General features: G+C 37.5%; 1 protein-coding gene across 27 annotated transcripts in view; it reads left to right on the top strand.

The window, feature by feature from the left end:
• Positions 1-24,251, top strand: part of TTLL5 (tubulin tyrosine ligase like 5) — a 294,113-nt gene that overhangs the window by 122,972 nt on the left and 146,890 nt on the right. For 18 of the 27 annotated variants that reach the window (XR_004184858.1, XR_004184857.1, XR_004184855.1 and 15 more), the window contains one exon: positions 7,132-7,319. Coding sequence is in view for 19 of the 27 variants with exons in the window: in XM_031667951.1 (XP_031523811.1) it covers positions 7,132-7,319 (188 nt within the window). In the remaining 8 variants the exon portion in view is untranslated. Of the gene's footprint in view, positions 1-7,131; positions 7,320-7,823; positions 9,546-18,219; positions 18,332-24,251 lie in introns of those variants that run through there. The other 9 variants (XR_004184859.1, XR_004184860.1, XR_004184861.1 and 6 more) reach the window with 3 other exon arrangements.

Below are 24,251 nucleotides of genomic sequence, written 5' to 3'. Positions count from 1 at the left end.
GAGATTGCAGGCGTGAGCCACTGTGCCCAGCCCCAATTATGTTTTATAGTTTAGGCTCTTACATTTAGGTCTTTTGTCCATTTTGAGTTAATTTTTCTGTATGGTATGATGTAAGGGTCTAACTTCATTCTTCTGCATGTGGATATTCAGTTATAGCAACATCATTTGTGGAAAAGAGTATTGTTTCCCCATGGGATTGTCTTGGCACTCTTCTCAAAAATCAATTAATTATAAATGTAAAGGTTTATTTTTAAGGCCTCAGTTTTATTCCATTGACCTATAAGGCTGACTTTATGCCAGTATCACGTTGTCTTTATTGCTACAGCATTAGAGTAAGTTTTGAAATCACCAAGGATGATTGTTCCAACTTCACTCTTCTTTTTCAAGATTGTTTAGGCTGTTCTGGATCCCTTGCATTTTCATATGAATTTTAGGATCAGCTTGTCAATTTCCTCAAGAAAAGGCAGATGGGATTTTGATAGGATTATTATCTGTGGATCAATGTGGGGAGTATCTTAACATCAGTCAAGATTTAAACACTAGTAATAGCTATGTTAAGGTGAGTTACAGCTAAGACATGTTTTATAAATAGCCAGTCTATATTTCTTAATACCTGATTTCAAATGAAATGGATATTTTAATAGACAGCTTGAGTCAGAGATATTAAATGGTCCGCTTTAATAAGTCATAAATATGACTATACACATATGTATATGTCTCTGCTAATTCTGGGTAATCATTGTTGTTGTGATTTAATTTTCTAAAATCAGTAATAATAATGATCAGTAATGTTCTGGTTTGAACTGTTTTTTCCCCATGTAAGAAATTCAGTAAGATCAATGTCTTTGGTGGCCTGTGTTATCAGAAAAACTTTTTCAAAACCCTCCCTTTTGATCCTTTCCAAGAAAAGGATAGGGAGCAAAAGAAGTTGGTCAGTTCATAAATATTTTCTGATATCTGTTGCAATTTCTTTTTTGACTCTTGGATTATTTATAAATATATTATTTAATTTTCAGGTAGTTGGGATTCTTTATTTTTATAATTGGTTTGTAGCTTATTTCCACTGTAGTCAGAGAACATTTTCTGAATGGATTAAACAGTAGTAGACGGCAATATACGGACAAAAAAATGTAATTTACAACAGCCTGTAATTGATTGGAGTTAAATTTTTCTGTGATAATTGAATGCTTTTGAAATAAGAGTAAGATTTTATTTTACTATAGACTTTTTAAAGTTAAATATACAGCGTCAAATTTCAAAGGTCATCACTAAAAGAATAAAAGTATAAATTCTAATCTTATGGGGAGAAGAAAAATGAATTGCAGATAAAAAACACGCAGAAACTTAGGTGTATGCAAGCAAGAAGCATAGAAAAAGCAAGATAAATAGAAATTTAAAACATAGTAAATTGGCCAGGCACAGTAGCTTACGCCTGTAATCCCAGCACTTTCAGAGGCCGAGATGGGCAGATCGCTTGAGGTCAGGAGTTCAAGACCAGCCTGGCCAACATGGTAAAACCCAACCTCTACTAAAAATACAAAAATCAGCCAGGCGTGGTGGCTCCGGCCTGTAGTCCCAGCTACTCAAGAGGTTGAGGCAAGAGAATCACTTGAACCTAGGAGGCAGAGGTTGCAGTGAGCCAAGATCACGCCACTGTACTCCAGCCTAGGCAAGAGAGCAAGACTCTGTGTCCAACTACTAAAAACAAAACAAAAAACCTGGTAAATCAAGTCCAAATATATCAAGAATCAAATAAACATAAATAGGTTAAACTTGACAGATTTTTAAAGTTAAAGAAAAATCCAACTATATGCTGCTTACCAGAGGCACACCTAAGTTTAAGGACACAGAATGTTTAAAAGTAAAAAATTGAAGAAAGAAACACCAGATAAGTACCAACCAGAAGAAAGCTGGTATGGTTGCATTAATGCGTGCTAAAACAGGCTTGAAGATATAAAACTTTCTTACAGATAAGGAGTAACTACATAATGACAAAAAGTTCAGTTCAGTCAAAAGTTTAACAATTCTAAAAGTATCTGCAAATAATAAAATAGCCTCCAAATATGTAACACAAAAATGGAAACAACCACATGAAGAATGTATAAATCCACCGTCTTAGTGGGTGATTTCCACATACTTCTATTAATTATTAATACACTAAACAGATTTTTAAAATGCAGAGAGGATAAAGAGGATTTGAACAAGGAGATAAGTTTATTTATTTATAATATATAAGGACTGTGCACCCAATAATTAGACAAAACACCTTAAGCATACATGATATATTTATAAAAATCTGTCATATCCTACATCATAAACAAGAGAACAAATTGCAGAGACTTGGTATCACACAGCCACATTCTTTGTCCACACTGCAATTAAGTTGAAAGCCAGTAACAAAAAGATATAGAAGAAACCCCCATATATTTCAAAATTTAAGAGTCAAAGAAGAAATCCTAATGGAAGTAAATTATTAAGTATTAGAACTGAATGATAATGAAAAGTTGTATGTCCAAATAAGTAGAGAGCAATGCAAATTAGTATTTGAAGGGAAATTTACTGGCTTAAATAATTATAGTTGGTGTGCACCTGTAGTCCCAGCTCCCTGGGAGGCTGAGGCAGGACGATTCCTAGAGCACAGGAGTTTGAGACCAGTCTGGGCAACATAGCGAGATCCCATCTCTAAGAATAAATAAATAAGTAAATAAATAAATAAATAAAAACTTATATTTGAAAAGAAGACAGGCTGGAAATTAATGTGCTAAATGTCTGGCTTTAGACATTATAAAAACAACTATCATAAATCTAAAGGATAAAGAAATAATAAAGAAGACTTGGGTAAATAATATAAGGAATAGAAAAGCAGACATAGAAAATATAAATACACCCAAAATGACAAAAATAATCTTGTTAACTTTATTCCAATAAAATTGAAAGCTTACATAAAATGGACCAAACTCATACAAACTATAACTTACGTAAAATTGACTCAAGAAGGTGAAGAAAGTCTGAATAGTCCTATAAGCATTAAAATAAGTGATACAGTAGTTGAAAGTCTTAAAGAAAACATAAGGCCTAGATTTATGGGTAAGTTCTAATCTTTCAAGAGGTAGATAATTTTAATATATTTAAAAAAACTCTTCTGGAGTGTGGAAAAAGAGATACTTTTCCTCAAGTTATTCTGTATGGCTAGTTTTATCTTAATAATAGAACCAGTTAAGGAAAGTATTAAAAAGGAAAATTACAGACTGGCTTTGTTTATGAACATAAATGCAAAAATTTGAATCAAAATAAAAACCAATCAACTCTAGCAACATCTAAAAGAAATAGTACACCATGAGCAAGTTTATTCAAGGAATGTAAGAGGGGTTTAACGTTAGTAAACCTATAAATATCTTTCACCATATTAATATAATAAAGAAAAAACCATATTCTTCGTCATGGTACATGCAGAAAAAAATTTGATAAAATTCTGCACTCATTCATGATGATAACTCTCAGCTCATTAGGAAGAGGAGACTCCCTTAACCTGTAAAAGGGTATCTGCCAATAACCTACTAGAGCTATCAGTCTAAATAAGGAAACGTTGAAAGCATTCTCTTTAAGAAGAAGTAAGGATGCCCACTAATATTTCTTCTGTCCAGTGTTTTACTAGAGATCAGAACCAACATAGTAAGATAAGAAAAAGAAATTATAAGCATAAGGATCATCACTTCTTGGCCTTTTGGTTAAGATCAAGTGTAAGCATAAGCATCAAAAAAGAGGAAACAAAATTGTATAATTGCAGATAATATATTGTCTACATAGAAAACAAAATAATTACAGATACATTTTAGAAATAGTTATTTTAGCATAAGATTAATATTAAAAAGTTAATTGCTTTCAAAATTACTTGCCAGAAGTGATAGAAAACAATTGTTTTGATTGTAACAAAATGTAAATAGCATATAATTTACCATTTGAACTATTTTAAGTTCTGTGGCATTCAGTACAGTCACATTATTTTACAGCCATCACCACCAATAAAAATGTTTTTAAAAATATCACTAATAATAGCATAAAAGCTGTGTCACCTAGGAATACATTTAGAAAAGAAAGGAAGTTTTATAAGACTACATTGAAAGACATAGATATTAGAGATTGACAAAAATTTAAATAAATGAAAATTTAAATAATTGAATTTAAATAAATATACCACGTACATGCATAGGAAGACTCAATATCATCAAAGTTTCCATTTTCATCACATTAATCTCTGTATTCAATACATTTCCAACCAAAATCTCAATAAGTGTGTCATTGAATTTGGTAAGCCTATTCTAAAATGATAATAGAAAGGCAAAGAGCCAAGAATAGTGAGAACCCACTGAAAAAGAAAAACAAGGTGGAGGAGCACCTTATTAATATAAAGGTCTGATACTTAAGACAGTGTGGTATTGGCAAATGTGTAGACAGATTGACCAGTGGAACAGAATAGAAAGTTAGAAACAATCACACAGGAAGGTGGAATTTTGATGTATGACAGAGATGGCATTGTAGATCAGAGGAAAGGGAGAGATTTCTCAATAAATGCTTCTGGGGTTGGTTGTTGGTTATCCCCACAGAGAAAGATGAAATTAGATCCCTGCCTCACACCATGTATAAAATCAATTTCAGATGTAAAACTTCCATAATGAAATAAAATAATAAAATAAAGGAAACCATCATTAAGAACTTATGGTATGGAGCAAAAGTAAAAACAAAAGCATAAGTCATATAAGTCAATAAGAAAAAGATAGCCCAATAGAAAAATGATACCAGAAAAGAGATAACATGTTCAACATCATTATTAATCAGGTACATGAAGACTACAATGGGAATTATTAAGACACTTGACAATACTAAGTGTTGAAGAGGCTATAGATCAACAGGAATTTTCTTTCTTTTTTAAATTTGAGACAGGGTCTCACTCTGTTACCCATGCTGGAGTTTAGTGGTGCAATCATGGCTCACTGCCACCTTGACCTCCAGGGCTTAAGCAATCCTCACACCAGTCTCCTGAGTAACTGGGACTCTAGGCCCATGTCCCACACCCAGCTAATTTTTTGTAGAGAAGAGATCTCACTTTGCTGCCTAGTCTGGTCTCAAACTTCTGTGCTGAAGTGGTCCTCCTGCCTCAGCCTCCCAAAGTGCTGGGATTACAGGTGTGAGGCACTGTTCCCGGCCCAGGGATGTTTTTCTTTTGTTTGTCGGAGTGTAAAAAAGTACCACTTTGGGGCCGGGTGTGGTGGCTCACACTTGTAATCCCAGCACTTTGAGAGGCCAAGGCGGACCGATCACAAGGTTGGGAGATTGAGACCATCCTGGCTAACACTGTGAAATCCCGTCTCTACTAAAAATTAAAAATAAAAAAATTAGCTGGGCATGGTGGCGGGCACCTGTAGTCCCAGCTACTTGGGAGACTGAGGCGGGAGAATGTCATGAACCCAGGAGGCAGAGCTTGCAGTGAGCCGAGATCACACCACTGCACTCCAGCTTGGGCGACAGAGCAAGACTCTGTCTCAAAAAAACAAAACAAAACAAAACAAAAAACCACTTTGGTATTACTACATAAACTTGAAAATTTACATACTTTGTGACCCAACAATTCCTCTCCTGGGCATATACAAGAGGAGCTCTTCTACATGTGTGCCAGCAGATGTATGCAAGAGTGTTTATGGCTGCATTGTTTATAATGGCAGTATGCTTGCAATAACCACAAGAGCCATTGATAGGGGAATAGAAAAATAAGTTGTGGTGTGTTTACAAAATGGAATGCCAGACAGGAAGGAAAATGAATGATTTTCAGCTATATTTAGCTAGGATAAATCTTGGAAGAGTAATGTTGAATAACAGAGCAAGTTCCAGGAAATATCTATAGTAGGATACCATTTTTGTAGATCTCAAAGACAAGCAAAGTTTTCTGGTATTTTGTTTGTGTATGTATATGCACACAAATATATTTGATAAAACTTTTTGTTTTTTAAAAAAAGAATGATTGATAAGGGGAGATTAGGAATGGGGAGGAACAAGCACATAGGTTAGTGCATATTGTTGATAATGTAATTCCTAAGTTGGGTATTAAGCTCACAGGTGTTCATTACAATATGCTTATAACTATATATACAGCTATTATAAATATTTTGTATGTACTAAATAATATAGTAAACATGAAAAAGTTACAGATTTAGAAAGTCAGTTGTATATGCAGAATGATCACTGTTATATTAGCGTTAATTTTAAAAAGACAGAAAGGAAATAGGTTATGTTATTTCTACTTTTCTGAGTTTAAAATTTTTTTTCAAAGAGGTGACTTTTACAATCGGAAAATGTGAACTTTTATTTTATTTTATTTTATTTTTAGAGACGGGTTCTCTTTCTGTCACACAGGCTGGAGTGCAGTGGCATGATCATAGTTCACTGTAACCTTGAACTCCTGGGCTTAAGCGATCCTCCTGCCTCAGCCTCCCAAGTAACTAGGACTACAAGCATGAGCCACCGTGCTCAGCTGAATCTTGATTTTAAGTAATTTTTTTGCCAGAATTTCAATGCTTAAATAATAGAATGCTGTGATATTACAGCTGAAAGAAGAAAATTTAAATCTGAAAGGGAAATCAGCCGTTTGAAAATACAAGGTTATTGTTATTTTTCTCATTATACTCAATTTTGCTTTTATCCCCGTTTCCCTTTTGAGCTTTCTATTATGGATGATTTGACAGTGGATGCCACAGACTGTTGACAAGTCTAGTTACATAACAAGAAAAATAAGAATTATAATGAGTTTCAAAGATATATTTTTTATTCAGTAAGATTAGCAAATTCTAGGATTGGTTATTCCCCATTACATGTAATGAAAATTATTCTTTGTGAAACTTTCATTATAAGCAAAAACACATTAATAAATAATGCATGTGGCAGTTTGGTAATAGGAAGAGTTTCTAGGTTATGGTAACTATTTATTTTTGTGATCATTTGAAGATGGCTTATTTCTCCTATATTATTAAAGATCCCTAGGGTTCAGTAAAGTATCTGTTGACCTGAGATTTCTGTCATTATCCTATTTTTTTTCAGGGCTTTGTTTCCTAAATGAGTGAAAACTTTTCTCCGTTTTAGCAGGATCGTGCTATCTAAACAAGCATCATTCAGGAATAGCCAAAACACAAAAAGAGGGAGAAGATGCTTCTTTGTATAGCAAACGATACAACCAAAGTATGGTTACAGCTGAACTTCAGCGGCTAGCTGAGAAGCAGGCAGCGAGACAGTATTCTCCGTCCAGCCACATCAACCTCCTCACCCAGCAGGTACGGATGGTCTGGGGTGCCCAAGAGCTCTTTGGACCTGAGGATAGAATTAGTGACAGGGTACTTTGTCTTTCCCTGTCTTTACTATTCCCATATACTGATGCCTCTTGAATGAGTAATATTAATAGTTAGTTTCAAGCTAAAGGATCAAGTGTTTCCTTTTCAAATTTAAAGAAAATAACTTTCTGTTACAGGCATTGTGAAGTAAGTAAGTCTGCTACTGGATATGATGTACCTATTTCATGGATAAACAGACTTGAATGTTCATCTGTAAATATAATTTTAAAGGATCTTTAAAAATAAGTTCTTTTCTTTGGTAAAATTTTCCACTGAGTTCTAGTCTTATAAATCTTTTTACCAGAATTTTATAACATTACCCTTAAAAAAATTTTTTTTCTGTACTGCCTTTTATTTCATGATCTCAGGATGTTTTATGGGTAACTGATTAATTTCATATTTTATTATACCCTTATCCAATATAATATCATTCTCCCCATTTTACAGATGGGAGGACCTGAGGCTGAAAGAAGTTATGTGATCAAGGTCATTCAACAAGCTGGGTGGATAGAAATAAGTAACAGGTTATTGTCCTTATGCTATATAGATATTAACAATCTTGCAACACAGTGAAGGTAGATGGCACTTTCAAGAGCTTTGTGAGTTCTCTTTGTCCTTCTTGCTGGTTATCCCTGTGGTTAATTGAAGGAAAAGCCATATCTCTTATTCTTTAATGCTAAATGGCATCAAAGTCCTCTAAAGGAATTATCGTAATTTAACTCCACAGTTACATTTTCTTATGTTGCTGATGTGCCAAATTCCTTAATTGGTAATAACTCTGTAGTGATAATCAAGTATCGAAAAAAGTGAAGCTGAAAATTACTTTAAGTACATGCTAAAAGTAGGCAACACACTGCTCCCTGGTGGTACCCTACTTCTCTGTATAAAATTTAGGACCAAAACTAAAGCTAAGCGTCTCATGGACTTAGTTTTACTTCAGCCTCATCCCAGCATGTGAAGCAGTAATTATTGTCTTTCTCAAATCCTTAGTTGTTTGAAGGGAGTAAAGAAGTCCTAATGTGAAATAGGAAGCAAAGAACGCTACAAGAACAATGTTGATTCTTGGAGGGAGTTGGATAGTTAGATTTTAGTGACAGAATGATGGGAAGAGGGAATGGGATACCAAGATACGATGGGAAGGAATTTTCCAATTAAGTGGCTATGAGACGGGAAAGGCCAGTGCTCTGCTACACTTTTATCATTGGGTCACTAACTAGATTATATGTTTCCAGTTTATAAATGGACAGCTAGGAGCACCAAGACATTCAGATTTTGTGATTGTAGTAAAAAAAAAAAAAAAAATAGTGCTTACCTATTTCTAGCTCCTGTCGTTTGCTAGACTGCAAAGCCTAAAAAGTGAAAAGATCCTAATCTTGTGGGAATCCAAGGTGACTGTATCCTGACTGGGAAGTCATCCCCCTTCAGTTCATTTTTTTTGTCTATAAAGAACTTCAGTGCCAGTGAGTTAAAAGTCCAATAGACTGTGGTTTGTAGGGATATGAACTTGCCATTAGATGTCAGTGTTAACTTTTAGAGTCTTGGTAGTAGGGTGGTCAGTGCTTGGTACAGTACTGAGGGAGGTGCTGTAGGATGTAATAAGCAGGATGGAGTAGTGGAGAAAGAGCTGGATTAGCCATCCACAGACTTGCCACTGACTCCTGTGTGATCTTGAGCAGTTCACTCCATTGTTATTCTGACACTGACTCCTGTATGATCTTTGACAGTTCATGCCACTGTTCTGCCACTGATTAGCTGTGTGATCTTGGATAGTTCACTCAACTCTTCTCCTGACACTGACTGGCTGTGTAATCTTGGACAGTTCACTCTACTCTTCTCCTGACACTGACAAGCTGTATGATCTTGGGCAATTCACTCCACTGTTCTCCTGCCACTGACTAGCTGTGTGATCTTGAGCAGTTCACTCAACTTCTCTTAACCTCAGGGTCTTCATTGATTGATGAGGAAAATACAACAGGGTCATGAGGATATTATGCAAAACCTGTAAATGCAATATATGTGGAAAATATTGTTATTTCAGCCATAAAAGGCTTTCAGTAGTAAATGGCTTCTAATTTGGTTAGAAACAAGTTTTTAGATGAAGTGTACTTTTTAGTAGTTTTTCAAAAATTATTGTGGGTACATAGTAGATGTATATATTTATGGGGTGCATATGATTTTTTTGATTTCAGTAGGTTTTTTTGGGGAATCAGTGGTGTTTGGTTACATGGATAAACTCTTTAGTGGTGATTTCCAAGATTTTGGTGCACCTATCACCCACATAGTGTACACTGTAACCAATGTGCAGTCTTTTATTCCTCGCCCTCCTCCCACCCTTCCCCTCAGTTCCCAAAGTCCATTATATAATTCTTGTGCCTTTGTGTCCTCATAGCTTAGCTCCTACTTATAAGTGAGAATATATGATGTGTGGTTTTCCATTCCTGAGTTACCTCACTTAGAATAATGGGCTCCAGCTCCCTCCAGGTTGCTGCGAATACCATTATTTTGTTCCTTTTTATGAATGAGTAGTATTCCATGGTGTATATATATACACACCACATTTTCTTTATCTACTCATTGATTGATAGACATTAGGCTGGTTCCATATTTTTGCAGTTGCAAATTGTGTTGCTATAAATATTCATGTGCAAGTATCTTTTTCATATAATGACTTCTTTTCCTCTGTGTGGATACCAGTAGTGGGATTACTGGATCAAATGGTAGATCTACTTTTAGTTCTTTAAGGAATCTCCATACTGTTTTCCATAATGGTTGTACTAGTTTACATTCCCACCAACAGTGTAAAAGGGTTCCCTTTTCACCACTTCCATGTCAGCATCTATTATTTTTTTATTTTTTATGGCCATTCTTGCAGGAGTAAGGTAGTATTGCATTGTGATTTTGATTTGCATTTCCCTGATAATTAGTGATGTTGAACATTTTTTCATGTTTGTTGGATATTTGTCTATCTTTTTTTGAGAACTGTCTATTCATGTCCTTAGCCTTTTTGATGGGATTGTTTTTTTCTTGCTGATTTTTTTTTTTTTAGTTCCTTGTAGATTCTGGCTATTAGTCCTTTGTCGGATGCACAGTTTGTGAAGATTTTCTCCCACTGTGTGGGTTGTCTGTTTACTCTGCTGATTATTTCTTTTGCCTGCAGAAACTTTTTAGTTTAATTAAATTCTATCTATTTATCTTTGTTTTTGTTGCATTTGCTTTTGGGTTCTTGGCCATGAGGTCTTTGCCTGAGCCAATGTCTAGAAGGGTTTTTCTGATGTTATCTTCTAGAACTTTTATGGTTTCAGTTCTTAGATTTAAGTCTTTCATCTATCTTGAGTTGATTTTTGTATAAGGTGAGAGATGAGGATCCAGTTTCATTCTTCTACATGTGGCTTGCCAGTTATCCCAGCACCATTTGTTGAATGGGGTGTCCTTTCCTCAGGTTATGTTTTTGTTTGCTTTGTCAAAGATCAGTTGGCTGTTAAGTATTTGACTTTATTTCTGGGTTCTCTATTCTGTTCTGTTGGTCTATGTGCCTGTTTTTATGCAAGTACCATGCTGTTTTGGTAACTATATCCTTGTGGTATAGTTTGAATTTGGGTAATGTGATGCCTCTAGATTTGTTCTTTTTGCTTAGTCGTGTTTTGGCTATGCAGGCTCTTTTTTGGTTCCATATGAATTTCAGGATTGTTTTTTCTAGTTCTGTGAAGAATGATGATGTATTAAATTGTTGAATTTGTAGATTGCTTTTGGCAGTGTGATCATTTTCACAATATTGATTCTACCCATCCATGAGCATGGGATGTGTTTCCATTTGTTTATGTTATCTATGATTTCTTTCAGCAGTGTTTTGTAGTTTTCCTTGTAGAGGTCTTTCATGTCCTTGGTTAGGTATATTCCTAAGTATTTTATTTTATTTTTTGTAGCTGTTGTAAAAGGTGTTAAATTCTTTATTTGATTCTCAGCTTGGTGGCTGTTGGTGTATAGCAGTGCTACTGATTTGTGTACATTGATTTTGTATCCTGAAACTTTACTGAATTTATTAGATCTAGGAGCTTTTTGGATGAGCCTTTATGGTTTTCTAGGTATATGATCATATTGGCAAACAGCAACAGTTTGACTTCTTCTTTAATGATTTGAACGCCCTTTGTTTCTCTTGTCTGATTGCTTTGGCTAGGACTTCTAGAACTATGTTGAATAGAAGTGGTGAAATGGGCATTCTTGTCTTGTTCCAGTTTTCAAGGGGAATATATTCAACTTTTCCACATTCGGTACAATGTTGGCTGTGGGTTTGTCATAGATGGCTTTTATTACCCTAAGGTATGTCCATTTTATGCCGATTTTGCTGAGGGTTTTAATCATGAAGGGGTGCTGGATTTTGTTGGATGCTTTTTCTGTGTCTATTGACATGACCGTGTGATTTTTGTCTTTGATTCTGTGTGGGTATATCACATTTATTGACTTGCGTATGTTAAACCATGCCTGCATCCCTGGTATGAAACCCACTTGATTATGGGGGATTATCTTTTTGATATTCTGTTGGATTAGGTTAGTGGCAGAAACCACAATTACTTGTGCACCAACCTAGAATTTTGTTTGGGATTTTTGCATCTGTATTCATCAAACAGATTGGTCTGTAGTTTTCTTTTTTTGTTAATGTCCTTTCCTGATTTTGGTATTAGAGTGTTACTGGCTTTATAGAATTATTTAGGGAGGATTCTCTTTTTCTCTGACTTTTGGAATAGTTTCAATAAGATTCATCTCAATTCTTCTTGAATGCCTGATGGAATTCAGCTGTGAATCCATCTGGTCCTGGGCTTTTTTTAATTGGCAATTTTAAAATTACCATTTCAATCTTGCTGCTTGTTATTATCTGTTCAGAGTTTGTATTTCTTCCTGGTTTAGTCTAGAAGGGTTGTATATTTCTAGGAATTTATCCATCTCCTCTAGGTTTTCTAGTCTGTGCACATAAAGGTGTTTATAGTAGCCTTGAGTGATCTTTTGTATGTCTGTGGTATTGGTTGTACTATCTCTTGTTTCATTTCTAATTGAGTTTATTTGGATCTTCTGTCTTCTTTTCTTGGTTAATCTTGCTAGTGGTCTATCAATTTTTTTTTTTTCAAAGAACCAGATTTTTGTTTCGTTTATCTTTTGTATCAGGTTTTTTTGTTTCAATTTTATTTAGTTATGCTTTGATCTTTGTTATTTGTTTTCTTCTGCTGGGTTTTGGTTTGGTTTGTTCTTGTTACTCTAGTTCTCTGAGATGTGACCTTAGATTGTCTATTTGAGCTGTTTCAGGCTTTTTGATGTAGGCATTTAATGCTATGAACTTTCCTCTTAGCACCACTTTTGCTGTGTCCCAGAGATTTTGATAGGTTGTGTCACTGTTATGATTCAGCTCAAGGAATTTTTACATTTCCATATTGATTTCATTGTTGACCCAATGACCATTCAGGAGCAGATTATTTAATTTCCATGTACTTGCATGGTGTTGAGGCTTCCTTTTGGAGTTGATTTCCAATTTTATTCCACTGTGGTCTGAAAGAGTACTTGATGTAATTTTGATTGTCTTAAATTTGTTGAGACTCATTTTGTGGCCTATCTTATGGTCTGTCTTGGGGAATATTTCATGTGCTGATGAATAGAATGTGTATTCTGCAGTTGCTGGGTAGAATGTTCTGTAAATATCTGTTAACTCCATTTGTTCTAGGGTATGGTTTATGTCCATTGTCTCTTTGTTGACTTTCTGTGTTGATGACCTGCCTAGTGCTGTCAGTGGAGTATTGAAGTTTCCCACTATTACTGTGTTGTTGTCTATCTCGTTTCTTAGGTCTAGTAGTGTAGGGTCCAGCCCCACAGGGTCAGTGGGTTTTTCTCCCCGTGTGCAGAGACGAGAGATTGTAGGAATGAAGACAAAAGACAAAGAGATAAAAGAAAAAACAACTGGGCCCAAGGGACCACTACCACCAAGACGCAGAGACCAGTAGTGGCCCCGAATGCCAGGCTGCACTGCTACTTATTGGATACAAGACAAAGGGGCAGGGTAGGGAATGTGAGTCACCTCCAGTGATTGGCAAGGTCACATGAGTCGTGTGTCCACTGGACAGGGGGCCCTTCCCTGTTTGTCAGCCGAGGTGGAGAGACAGAGAGAGAGAGAGGACACAGCCTATGCCATTATTTCTGCATATCAGAGACTTCTAGCACTTTCACTAATTTGCTACTGTTATCCAAAAGGCAGAGCCAGGTGTACAGGATGGAACATGAAGGCGGACTAGGAGCGTGACCGCTGAAGCACAGCATCACAGGGAGATGGTTAGGCCTCTGAATAACTGCTGGCGGGCCTGACTGATGTCAGGCTCTCCACAAGAGGTGGAGGAGTAGAGTCTTCTCTAAACTCCCCTGGGGAAAGGGAGACTCCTGTTCCCGGTCTGCTAAGTAGCGGGTGCTTTTCCTTGGCACTGATGCTACCGCTAGACCTCGGTCTGCTTGGTAACAGGCGTCTTCCCAGACACTGGCGTTACCTCTAGACCAAGGAGCCCTCTGGTGGCCGCTTGTCTTCTGGTCACTTCTCACTATGTCCCCTCAGCCCCTATCTCTGTATGGCCTGGTTTTTCCTAGGTTATAACTGTAGAGCAAGGATTATTATAATATTGGAATAAAGAGTAATTGCTACAGACTAATGATTAGTGATATTCATATATAATATCTATTATCTATATCTAGTATAACCTATTCTTATTTTATATATTTTATTATGCTGGAACAGCTCGTGCCCTCAATCTCTTGCCTCGGCACCTGGGTGGCTTGCCGCTCATATAGTAGTAATTGTTTTATGAATTTGGGAGCTCCAGTGTTATGTGCATATATATTTAGGATTGTGATATTTTCCTGTTGGACTAGTCCTTTTATCGTTATATAATGTCCCTCTTTGTCTTTTTATTGCTTTGGATCTTTAAAGTTTGTTTTGTCTGATATAAGAATATAAGAATGGCTACTTCTGCTCACTTTTGGTGTCCGTTTGCATGGAATATCTTTTTTCACGCCCTTAAGTTTATGTGAGTTTATATGTTAGGTGAGTTTCTTGAACTTATATGTTAGTTGAGTTTCTTAAAGACAGCAAATTTTGTATCTTTTAAGGGGAACATTTAGGGCATTTACATTCAACATTATTATTGAGATGTGAGGCACTATTCTGTTCATCATGCTAGTTATTGCCTGAAGACCTGATGATTTTTGCATTGTGTTATTGTTTTATAGGCCCTGTAGGATTTATGCTTTATGGAGGTTCTACTTTGGTGTATTTTGAGATTTTGTTTCAAGATTTAGAACTTTCTTTAGCAGTTTGTGTAGTGCTGCCTTGGTAGTGGCTAATTCTCTCAGCATTTGTTTGTCTGTCTGTAAAAGACTTTATCTTTCCTTCATTTATGAAGCTTAGTTTCACTGGATACAAGATTCTTGGCTGATAATTGTTTTGTTTAAGGAGGCTAAACATAGGACCCCACTACCTTCTAGCTTTTAGGGTTTCTGCTGAGAAATCTGGTGTTAATCTAACAGGTTTTCCTTTATAGGTTACCTGATGCTTTTGCCTCATAGCTCTTAAGAGTCTTTCCTTTGTCTTGACTTTAGATAACCTGATGACTGTGTGTCTAAGTGATGATCTTTTTGTGATGAATTGCCCAGGTGTTCTTTGAGCTTCTCCTATTTGGATGTCTAGATATTTGGCAAGGCCAGGGAAGTTCTCCTCAATTATTCCCCCAAATAAATTTTCCAAACTTGGATTTCTCTTCTTCCTTGGGAACACCAGTTATTCTTAGGTTTGGTCGTTTAACATAATCCCAAACTTCTTAGAGGCTCTGTTCATTTTTGGGGATTCCTTTTTCTTTGTCTTTGTTGGATTGGGTTAATCAAAAGCCTTGTCTTCGAGCTCTGAAGTTCTTTCTTCTACTTTTTTGATTCTATTATTGAAACTTTCCAGTGTATTTTGCATCTTTTTAAGTGTGTCTTTTATTTCCAGAAGTTATGATTGTTTTTTATCGATGGTCTCTATTTCCCTGGAGATTTTTTTGTCCATATCTTGTATTATTATTGTTATTATTATTTAGTTTCTTTAAATTGGTTTCCACCTTTCCGTGGTGCCTCCTTAAGTAGCTAAATAATCGACCTTTTGAGTTCTTTTTCTGGCAATTTAGAAATTTCTTCTTTGGATCCATTGCTAGTGAGCTAGTATGATCTTTTGGGAGTGTTAAAGAACTTTGTCTTGTCATATTACCAGAATTGTTTTTCCAGTTCCTTCTCATCTGCATAGTCTGTATCAGAGGATCTGGGTTCAAGGGCTGCTGTTCAGATTCTTTTGTCCCACTGTTTGGTTCCTTGATATGGTATTCTCCTTCTTCCCCTAGGGATGGGGCTTCCTGAGAGCCAAACTGCAGTGATTATTATTGCCCTTCTGGGTCTAGCCCCCCAACAGAGCTGCTGGGCTCTGGGCTGGTACTGGCAAGTTTCTGTGAAGAGTCCTGTGATGTGATCCATCTCCAGGTCTCTCAGCCATGGCTACCAGCACCTAATCTGGTGGAGGTAGCAGGGGAGTGAACACTGTGGACTCTGTGAGGATCCTTTGTTGTAGTTTTGTTTCGTGAGCTGGTTTTCTTGAATGCTGGTTGTGGTAGTGGTTTTTTGGCCTCCAGCCAGGAGGTGGCGCTTTCAAGAGACCATCAGCTGATAGAAGCTTGCCCTAAGGTCGCCTGGGTAAGTATTCAAGTTTCTCAGGTGTTGGGCAGGGCCATAGAGCTCCCAAGATATTGTGTCTTTTGTCTTTAGCTACCAGGATGGGTAGAGAAAGACCATCAGGTTGGGGCAGAGTTAGGCGTGCCTGAGCTCAGACTCTCCTTGGACAGGGCTTGATGTGGCTGCTGTGGGGGATGGGGGTATGGTTCTCAGGCCCATGGAGTTACTTTCTCAGGGGGATTATGGCTGCCCCTGCTGCGTCATACAGGTCACCAGGGAAGTAGGGGAAAGCCAGCAGTGGCAGACCTCACCCATTTCCCATGCAGCCAACAAGGCCAATCTCCTGGGGTGCATAAGATATTTTGATATAGGCATATAGTGTGTGTTGATCATATCAGGATAAAGGTATCCATCACCTCAAGCATTTATCCTTTCTTTGTATTACAGTCAATCCAGTTATACTCTTAGTTACTTTAAAATGTACGATAAATTATTGTTGACTGTGGTCACCCTGTTGTGCTATCAAATACTAGATCTTATTCATGCTAACTATATTTTTGTACCCATTAACCATCCCCACTTCCCCCCACCCTCCGTACTTTGTTGTTGCAAAGCTCAATTATAGGTTGTTCAACCCTTTCCCTTCAGAGGAAGTGATTCCTTAATTTGGAATTTGGAAAATTCTGTCATTGATTATTCTTTTTCTGGTAAATAACTAATAGCATGTTATAATGGTTCAGTATAGATTCTGGTATATTTGTTTACCAACAGTTTCCCTTTTTCTCTAGTTATGTTTAAAAAGAAATTTACTTTAGTTTCTTACTCACAGTCAAGTGATACAATGTCTGTAGCTTTCTAGAAAGAGGTGGATTTCCAGTCAGAAAGTGGTGAGAGTTCTGCTCTTCTCTCTGGAGTTAGGGTGTGAAAACTTAAACTTAGCTGTTATGGGAAACAAGTTTGTGTCCAGTAATCACTTTAAATGTTTTTTATTTTCTCTTACCTGTTTTCAGATTCTCGATTCCTGTTTTCTATTTGTGCTTTCTTTTCTTTGTTTTCCGTTTTCTAACAGGTTTAATTAGTATTTTCTCCCCTTTTAAAAATAAGATTTATTCTGGATATGTTTATTCATTCTATTTTATTGTTTTCTAATTCAGTGTTTTCTTGCCTTATCTTTACTAATTCCTTCTTTCTGCTTTCCTTAGCTTTGTTCTACTATTTTGGTATTTCTCCCCACCTTGAGTTAGATGCTTAATTTATTTTCATTCATTCTTGGTATTTTTTTTCACTATATAAAAGCTATGAATTTTTCTCCAAGCATTGATTTCATTATATTGCATAAATTCTGATATATCTTTAATTGGCTTTCTGGGCAAGGAGTTAAGAGATATTCTACTAACTAAGCAAAGTTGAATTTAAATTACTTGTGCTATTTTGGAAGATGAGTATAGACAATTGAAGTTGTTGGGTATTTCTGAAAAATCATTATATTTGGCCTATAATTTCAACTGCTTAGCCTATTGAAACTTTTAGTGGCATTTCCTGTAAAACTTTTTATTTCATTGTGTTTGTGTGTGCATGTGTATATGTATGTATTTAAAAAACATTTTGCTAGGCTCTTTCGAGTCTTCTAGGTTTTGGTACTAAGCCATGGGAATGATATAACACATAGTCCTCAGCATGAAATAACTCATTCTCTTGTAATGGTAGCAGCTACATAAACAGATGATAATAATAACATGGAATATGCATGACAGAGATAGTCTGAGGGAATAACAACCACTGAAAGAGGCCCCAAACCCAGCTTGTGGGTGGGAGTGGGGAGAAAGCTGAACTAGCCTTCTTGGAAGAGATTATATCTAAACTGAATCTTAAAGGTAGGCAGGTAGATGGCAGAAGGGGAGAAACAGTTTACGGAATAAAAACTTGCTTGTGCATATGTAGGGAAACGAGAGACAGGCTAAGGATGTCACAGGATGGAGAGTCAGCAGAGACTAGCTAGGAATGAAGTTGGGCGAGAAGGCAAGGGCTGGTTCATGGAGAACTTTCATGCCCTGTGAAGGAACTTGTCCTTTGTTTCATAGATGATGGAGATCCTCTGAGACATAATTGCTTTGCCTTTTAGCTGGACCACTCAGGTAGCTTGAAGAGGATGGACTTGGAGGATGAGGCAGTGTCACTCCTTTTTCCTCCATGCTCGCTGGTGAAGATAATGAGGAACATTGAACTAGCCAAAGGTAAAGAAGCAAAGTATTGTAACAAGCCAAAAATTTGATGATAAAACGTAGAGGGACTCAGAATTTACATTAGAGGTTAGATTCTTAAGAAATCTGTATGGCAAAAACAGAAGCTCATATCCTGTATAGTTACTAGTACTCTGCTGTGATTTAACTTTGTTTATAGCCTAAAACACATAAAAATATCAAACTCTCCCTGCCACATGAGCAGCGGCCACTTCTGAAAATCTGTGCAAGCATGGGTATACTTGAAATAAAAAGAGATGAATGTTCTCAGCTACAACCATTCAACAAATAACTTACAAATCTGAGCAGAGAGCAGGTCAAATTTAATTCTTTCCCTTGGCCCAAGAGAAGCTGGTTATCTTTTGGAGATGAGATCTTTTGGAAATCTATGTGTATGTCCCTGAAGGCAGGGTTTTCTAGAAACATCTTGCACCTGGACTGGGGGCAGGAGAAGTGCTGTGGTGGCCAACAGGGTGCTGAGCTTCCCTGTGAAGTCTCACTATCTCTGCCTGACTCCATGCTGGAAGGGAGTGTAGTGCTCTGAAGAGATGTAGCCCTTTGTGGTTATTGCCATTAGTGAACAGAAGAATGTGGTGAATTAGCCCAGCTTTGTGGTGAGAAGTGGGAGGCAGGGAATCAGAGGGAGCGCTGGCCCTCTCCATGCAGGCAAGTGTGAGATTGCAGGACCTAGCTATCATTAGGAGCAACTCCAGCTCTTCCAGCCTGGGAGTTTAATCAAAGGGATAACAGCAGACCACCCAGGCGGGGTCTCCAGTGTGAACGAATGTGCTGTGTCAGTCTCTGCTCCCTAGCCAGCCAGTGCCCGGGATGTGGCCAGGCCTCCTGGAAATGTGCTGACAGATACAGAGAGGGGAGGAGATACTTTTTGCTCTTCACATTTTTCATTTAGATGGAGAGTGGGAAAAAAAAAATCCGTTCCATTTCTTTCATTTTTCTTGCTCCTTACCCTGAGACTTCCTTGCCTGTTCCTAGAGAAAGAGAGATGCGGAGGTACATAACGCTTGGTTCACAGCAGTTAAACTCTTTCACTCTCTCTTTACAAAGGAAATCGTTATCATTTCTTCTGCTTCAGCAGCTACCACTGTAAGGGTGCACAGTGGACCTTGAGTGAATCTCAATTTCAGAAATTCCTAATGAAGAGAGACGTAGCTAAATCTTTGAAATGGTTACAAATGTTCTCTAGGATTGAGGCAGATGGCACCCAGTTTATCACAAGCTTCACCAACTGGCACTGGAAACTTTCTGCCTCCTTAGTTTATCTAGACACATTTGAACTTATGTACATTTGTGCTCAGATTTTGTGGTCGTTTGCTAACTCTAGTTCCTTTAGTTTCATATTCTTTCTTAGTAGAAAAAGTTGTTGTTCTTTGTACCGTATACAATATTCTTTCCCATTTCTAGAAGCAGAAAAAGGTAAATAGAAAAAGGCATAAGCCTTTTGAGTCAGCAAGACCTTGGATAAGTTGTCTAACCTCCCTGTGCCTTGATTTCCTCATCTGTAAAATGGGGTAGTTTTGGTATCAAGACCAATTCTTCTCTTGGCTACTTGTGCTTCTCTGTTCCAGGACCCGGCTCTAGTTGATCTGATCTAATTTACTAGCTTTTCTAGGTCTCAAGTCTTGAAGCTCTCATTTTCTTTAGTTCCTGGCCTACTGCATGATCTCTTGTTTTAAAATAGCCTTTGTTTTACTCTGCCACCCCTTCAAACTCATCTTCCTTGTACTGCCGAACTTCTTTTAAAATAACACCCCCTTGTTGGCTCTAGTCTGCCTCCTGCCCCTCCACCCCCGCACACTTGCTCTTGCAGTCTGACTTCATCTCTTACATTTGTCCATCTCTGTCTCAAAGGCCACTCATGACCTCAGAATTGCCAACTTCAGTCACTGTTTTTACTGTTCTTCCTTTAGCATGTGGCTATTATTAACTGCTTCTTAGGTGAAAATTTCCCTTAGCTTTTCTAACCCTTCAGTAATTCCTCTGAGAGATCATTCCTTCCTCCTGCTCTCCCTGAAAATTAGATTCCATTTTCAACAGGTTTTTCAGAACCACTGGCATATAGACCTTAGGTGTATAAAGTTGATCATAGCAGAGTAGCTCTGGTTGAAGAAGGTGGAGTGGCCCCTGGGCATCTGCTTCTCCCTGGTCTTTTGGGATCCTCCAGCATATCTCTGAATTCTAGACTGCAATCCTCAGAACTTTTTTTCCATAGTTTCCCCTGGAGTAAAGTTCCTTTTCCTATGATTTCATCCTGGTACTTCTCTGTGGATTTCTCCCAAATATATATCTTTAGTTTGAGCCTCCTTGCTGAGAGTCAGGTCCAAATTTCCACCTGTGAGACATTTCCACCTAACTATATTGCACAACATTCAAAATACTTGATGTATTTTGAGCATATTTTGAAAATACTCAGAAAAGTCTTAAACATATTTAAAACTTATTTGCCTCTTTTTGTTCTGCTCTATATTAGTGACATTGCAATTCTTGGAATTCTAGAATCCCAGGGAATTTAGGAATGGAGCCATTGGTTTATCAGTGCCTCTCTTCACTTCCTCATTCTATGTCCAGGCAGTTGTCAAGATTCTACAGTGTCTCTGATACCTATCCTGTTTTTCACTTTTCCATTTACTGCCCTGCTTAAGACCTTTATTATCTCTCGGATGGACAGCTGCAATTACCTTTTCAGTGGTTTCTTGGCCAGTTTCTTCCTGTTCACCCTAGTCTTTGCTTTGCTCTGAAAGATTCTTTTTTTTTTTTTTTTTTTTTTTTTTGAGATGGAGTCTCACTCTGTTGCCCAGGCTGGAGTGCTGTGGCGCACGATGTCAGCTCACTACAATCTCTGCCTCCCAGGTTCAAGTGATTCTTCTGCCTCAGCCTCCCAAGTAGCTGGGATTACAGATGCCTGCCACCATGCTGGGCTAATTTTTGTATTTTTAGTAGAGATGGGGTTTCACCATCTTGGCCAGAGTGGTTTCAAACTCCCGACCTCAAGTGATCCATCCACTTTGGCCTTTCAAAGTGCTGGGAATTCAGGTGTGAGCCACTGTGCCCGGCCATAATGGATTCTTTCATAAATCACAAGTCTCATCATGGTACTCTTCTGCTTAAGAATCTCAAGGGCCTTCCAGTTGTCTATAATGGGAAGCCCAGACTATTAAATGTGATTCAAAGCCTTTATTTAGAATCTGGCTCCAGGCTACTTTTCCAGCCTGTCTCCCTCCTATCATACATGTTTTAGTGCAGCTCAACTAGAATTTCTGTTAGTCTCCATGCCTTATGCTATCTCCTCATGGAAAATGTTCCCCAGTCGCCATGTCTAATCTGGGCATCTGTCCAGACTCAGTGTAGATGCCACTTCACTCATATACACACTATTTCACTCATCACACTAGATATGTCAAAATAGCTCTTTTAACAGACAGTGAACTCCTTGAGGGCAGTGTCCTTTGTTGCCTCAACACCTGACTCATTGGTAGTACTCCAAAAATGTGCTGATTCGACCGGAACACAAGGTAATTCATTGAGAACTGGATCATGTCCATTTTTTCACCAGTTTTTCCCCAGCTTGCTAGATATTAGTAGTATGCACTCAATATGTATTTTTTGAATAAATATGTAAATGAAGAACCCTCTGCTGCCTTAGCCAGAAGTCATCTTTCTATTCTCTGTGCTCTTTAAGTTCTTCATTACTTTTTATAACAGATCTATTATAATTATTTTGCATCTTTTCTTTCCTGTTTTGCACTAAACTACATGATGCAGTTCTTTCTAACGCATCACCTAGCGCAAGGCCTTGCACTTGGCAGTCATCACATGCTTGCTAAATTGAAAAGAATTTCTTTTTTACATTTTGTAGGTTTTTATATTTTCTTTAAAAACAATTGATGGCTGTGTGCAGTGGCTCACTCCTATAATCCCAGCACTTTGGGAGACCAAGGTGGGTGGATCACTTGAGCTCGGGAGTTCTAGGCCAGCCTGGGGAGCATGGCAAAACCCCAACTCCACAAAAAAAAAAAGGACAAAAAGTAGCCGGGTGCGGTGGCGTGTGCCTGTAGTCCCAGCTACTCTGGAGGCTGAAGTGGGAGGATCGATTGGGCCCAAGAGGTCAAAGCTGCAGTGTGCCATAACTGCACCACTGCACTCCAGCTTCAGCTACAAAGTAAGACCCTGCGTCAAAATTTTTTCATTGATGTGACCATACCTGCCCTTCATAATTAAGCAGTTGACATTAATCAGATGCTTACTTTGTACTAGGCACTGTGCCTAGGACTTTATATGCATTATCTCTTTAACCCTAATGAGGTGTAGGTACTTACTTTTTACCAATTAAGATGAAGAAATAGAAGCTGGTAGGATAAGTGACTCTGCTAATGTCACACAGATGGCAGGTTACTGTGCTAAAACTCAAACTCAGCTCTATCTGACTCTATATTCGTTACCTCAGTGTTTTCCTGCTTCTTTCGGTGTGAATAAGGACTCAAACCTCTCATTAGGTGAGAGTGACTGAACTTCAGCCTGTGAGCATGTTGTTCCATGATGTTGCTACAGAGTTGTAGCCAAGCCTATATTTGTTCCTGCTCAGAGAAACGAGGAGTTAAACTTTCTGTTTTCTTAATTTGAAATGCTTCTCCAGTTCTTGAAGCAGCTTGCAAAACATGTGGCTCTGTTGAGAATTATCAGTTATTTGTTGGGCAAACTCCTCATCAGATTATTTTATGGTATAGTCAACTGATTCTTCGAGCAGGCAAAACTCAGCCTTGTTAATCACTAGAGATGCAATAAGAATAGATCTACTTATGATGGCAGCAGCAACTCCCCTGTCAACACACAAAATCTACATGTATAAATTGGAAACACTACGAAGAGATTTGGCCATTTTGTCAGGTTTCCCAGGAATGTCTCTGGCAAATCTTGATCTGGAACTCTGTCTGGATTTTGGAACACTAAATGTCTATATGTATACATATATTATGGAAATGATGGCGCTCAACAGAAAGAGAAGATATGCCAAGAGAATTTAGTGCTGAGGTATTGGAACTGCAGAGATTTCCTGCTTTTCCTGACCCCCTTTAAACTATGATCAACATTTAACCCTTCTCTCCTGGTGATTGGAGTGTGAATTTCTTGAGGTTTATTTTATTATCAGCATCCAGGAGTTGAAGAAGGAATTGAATTGTTGCTAGTGATTTAATAAATGCTCGTGAAGTGCTTTTGGAGGACTGTTCAAAATGTAACTGTTTAAGAATAGTTCTTTTCATTTTTCTGATTGAATATATTCTCTAATATTTCTCCATTGGTGAAAATCTTGTAATTGGTACAGATCTGGCACTTTTGGTTTTCCTCTTCTTTTACCTTGAGTGAAACAGATCTTGGTCCACTGATATTTCCTATTCCAGGATTACCTTTTACTCTAGCAAAGCAGATGAAAACAAGTCAGGAGCGACTAGCCACAGCATTTTCCTGTTCCAGATCATTCAGAGCCCCATGGCTGCAGGAATCAAAGCTATGGCATGTTCAGTTGATCCAGTCATATTCTTTTTTTCTTATTTTTAAAAATTTTTATATAGAGATGAGGTCTCACTACGTTGCCCAGGCTGGTCTCGAACTCATGGGCTCAAGTGATCCTCCTGCCTTGGCCTCCCAAAGTGCTGGATTATAGGTGTGTGCCACCGTGCCCAGCTGATCCAGTCAGATTTTGATATATCTATATATATCAGGATATATATAAAGAATATTATATATATTTTATATATATTAAAGAATATATATATATACTTTATATATGAACACCACAGAGAACATTATTTTCAAATGACAGTGAGGTGGTTTTGAGGATCATATGAATGCACATTTAGACAAATTTATCCTTTTATCAGTAGAAGTGATTCTTAACCTT

Source organism: Papio anubis, chromosome 7 (genome assembly GCF_008728515.1).
Source record: "Papio anubis isolate 15944 chromosome 7, Panubis1.0, whole genome shotgun sequence".
NCBI classification, from domain to species: Eukaryota; Metazoa; Chordata; class Mammalia; order Primates; family Cercopithecidae; genus Papio; species Papio anubis.
Note: the sequence above shows the minus strand (reverse complement) of the source record. Positions and strands in the feature narration are given on the sequence as shown.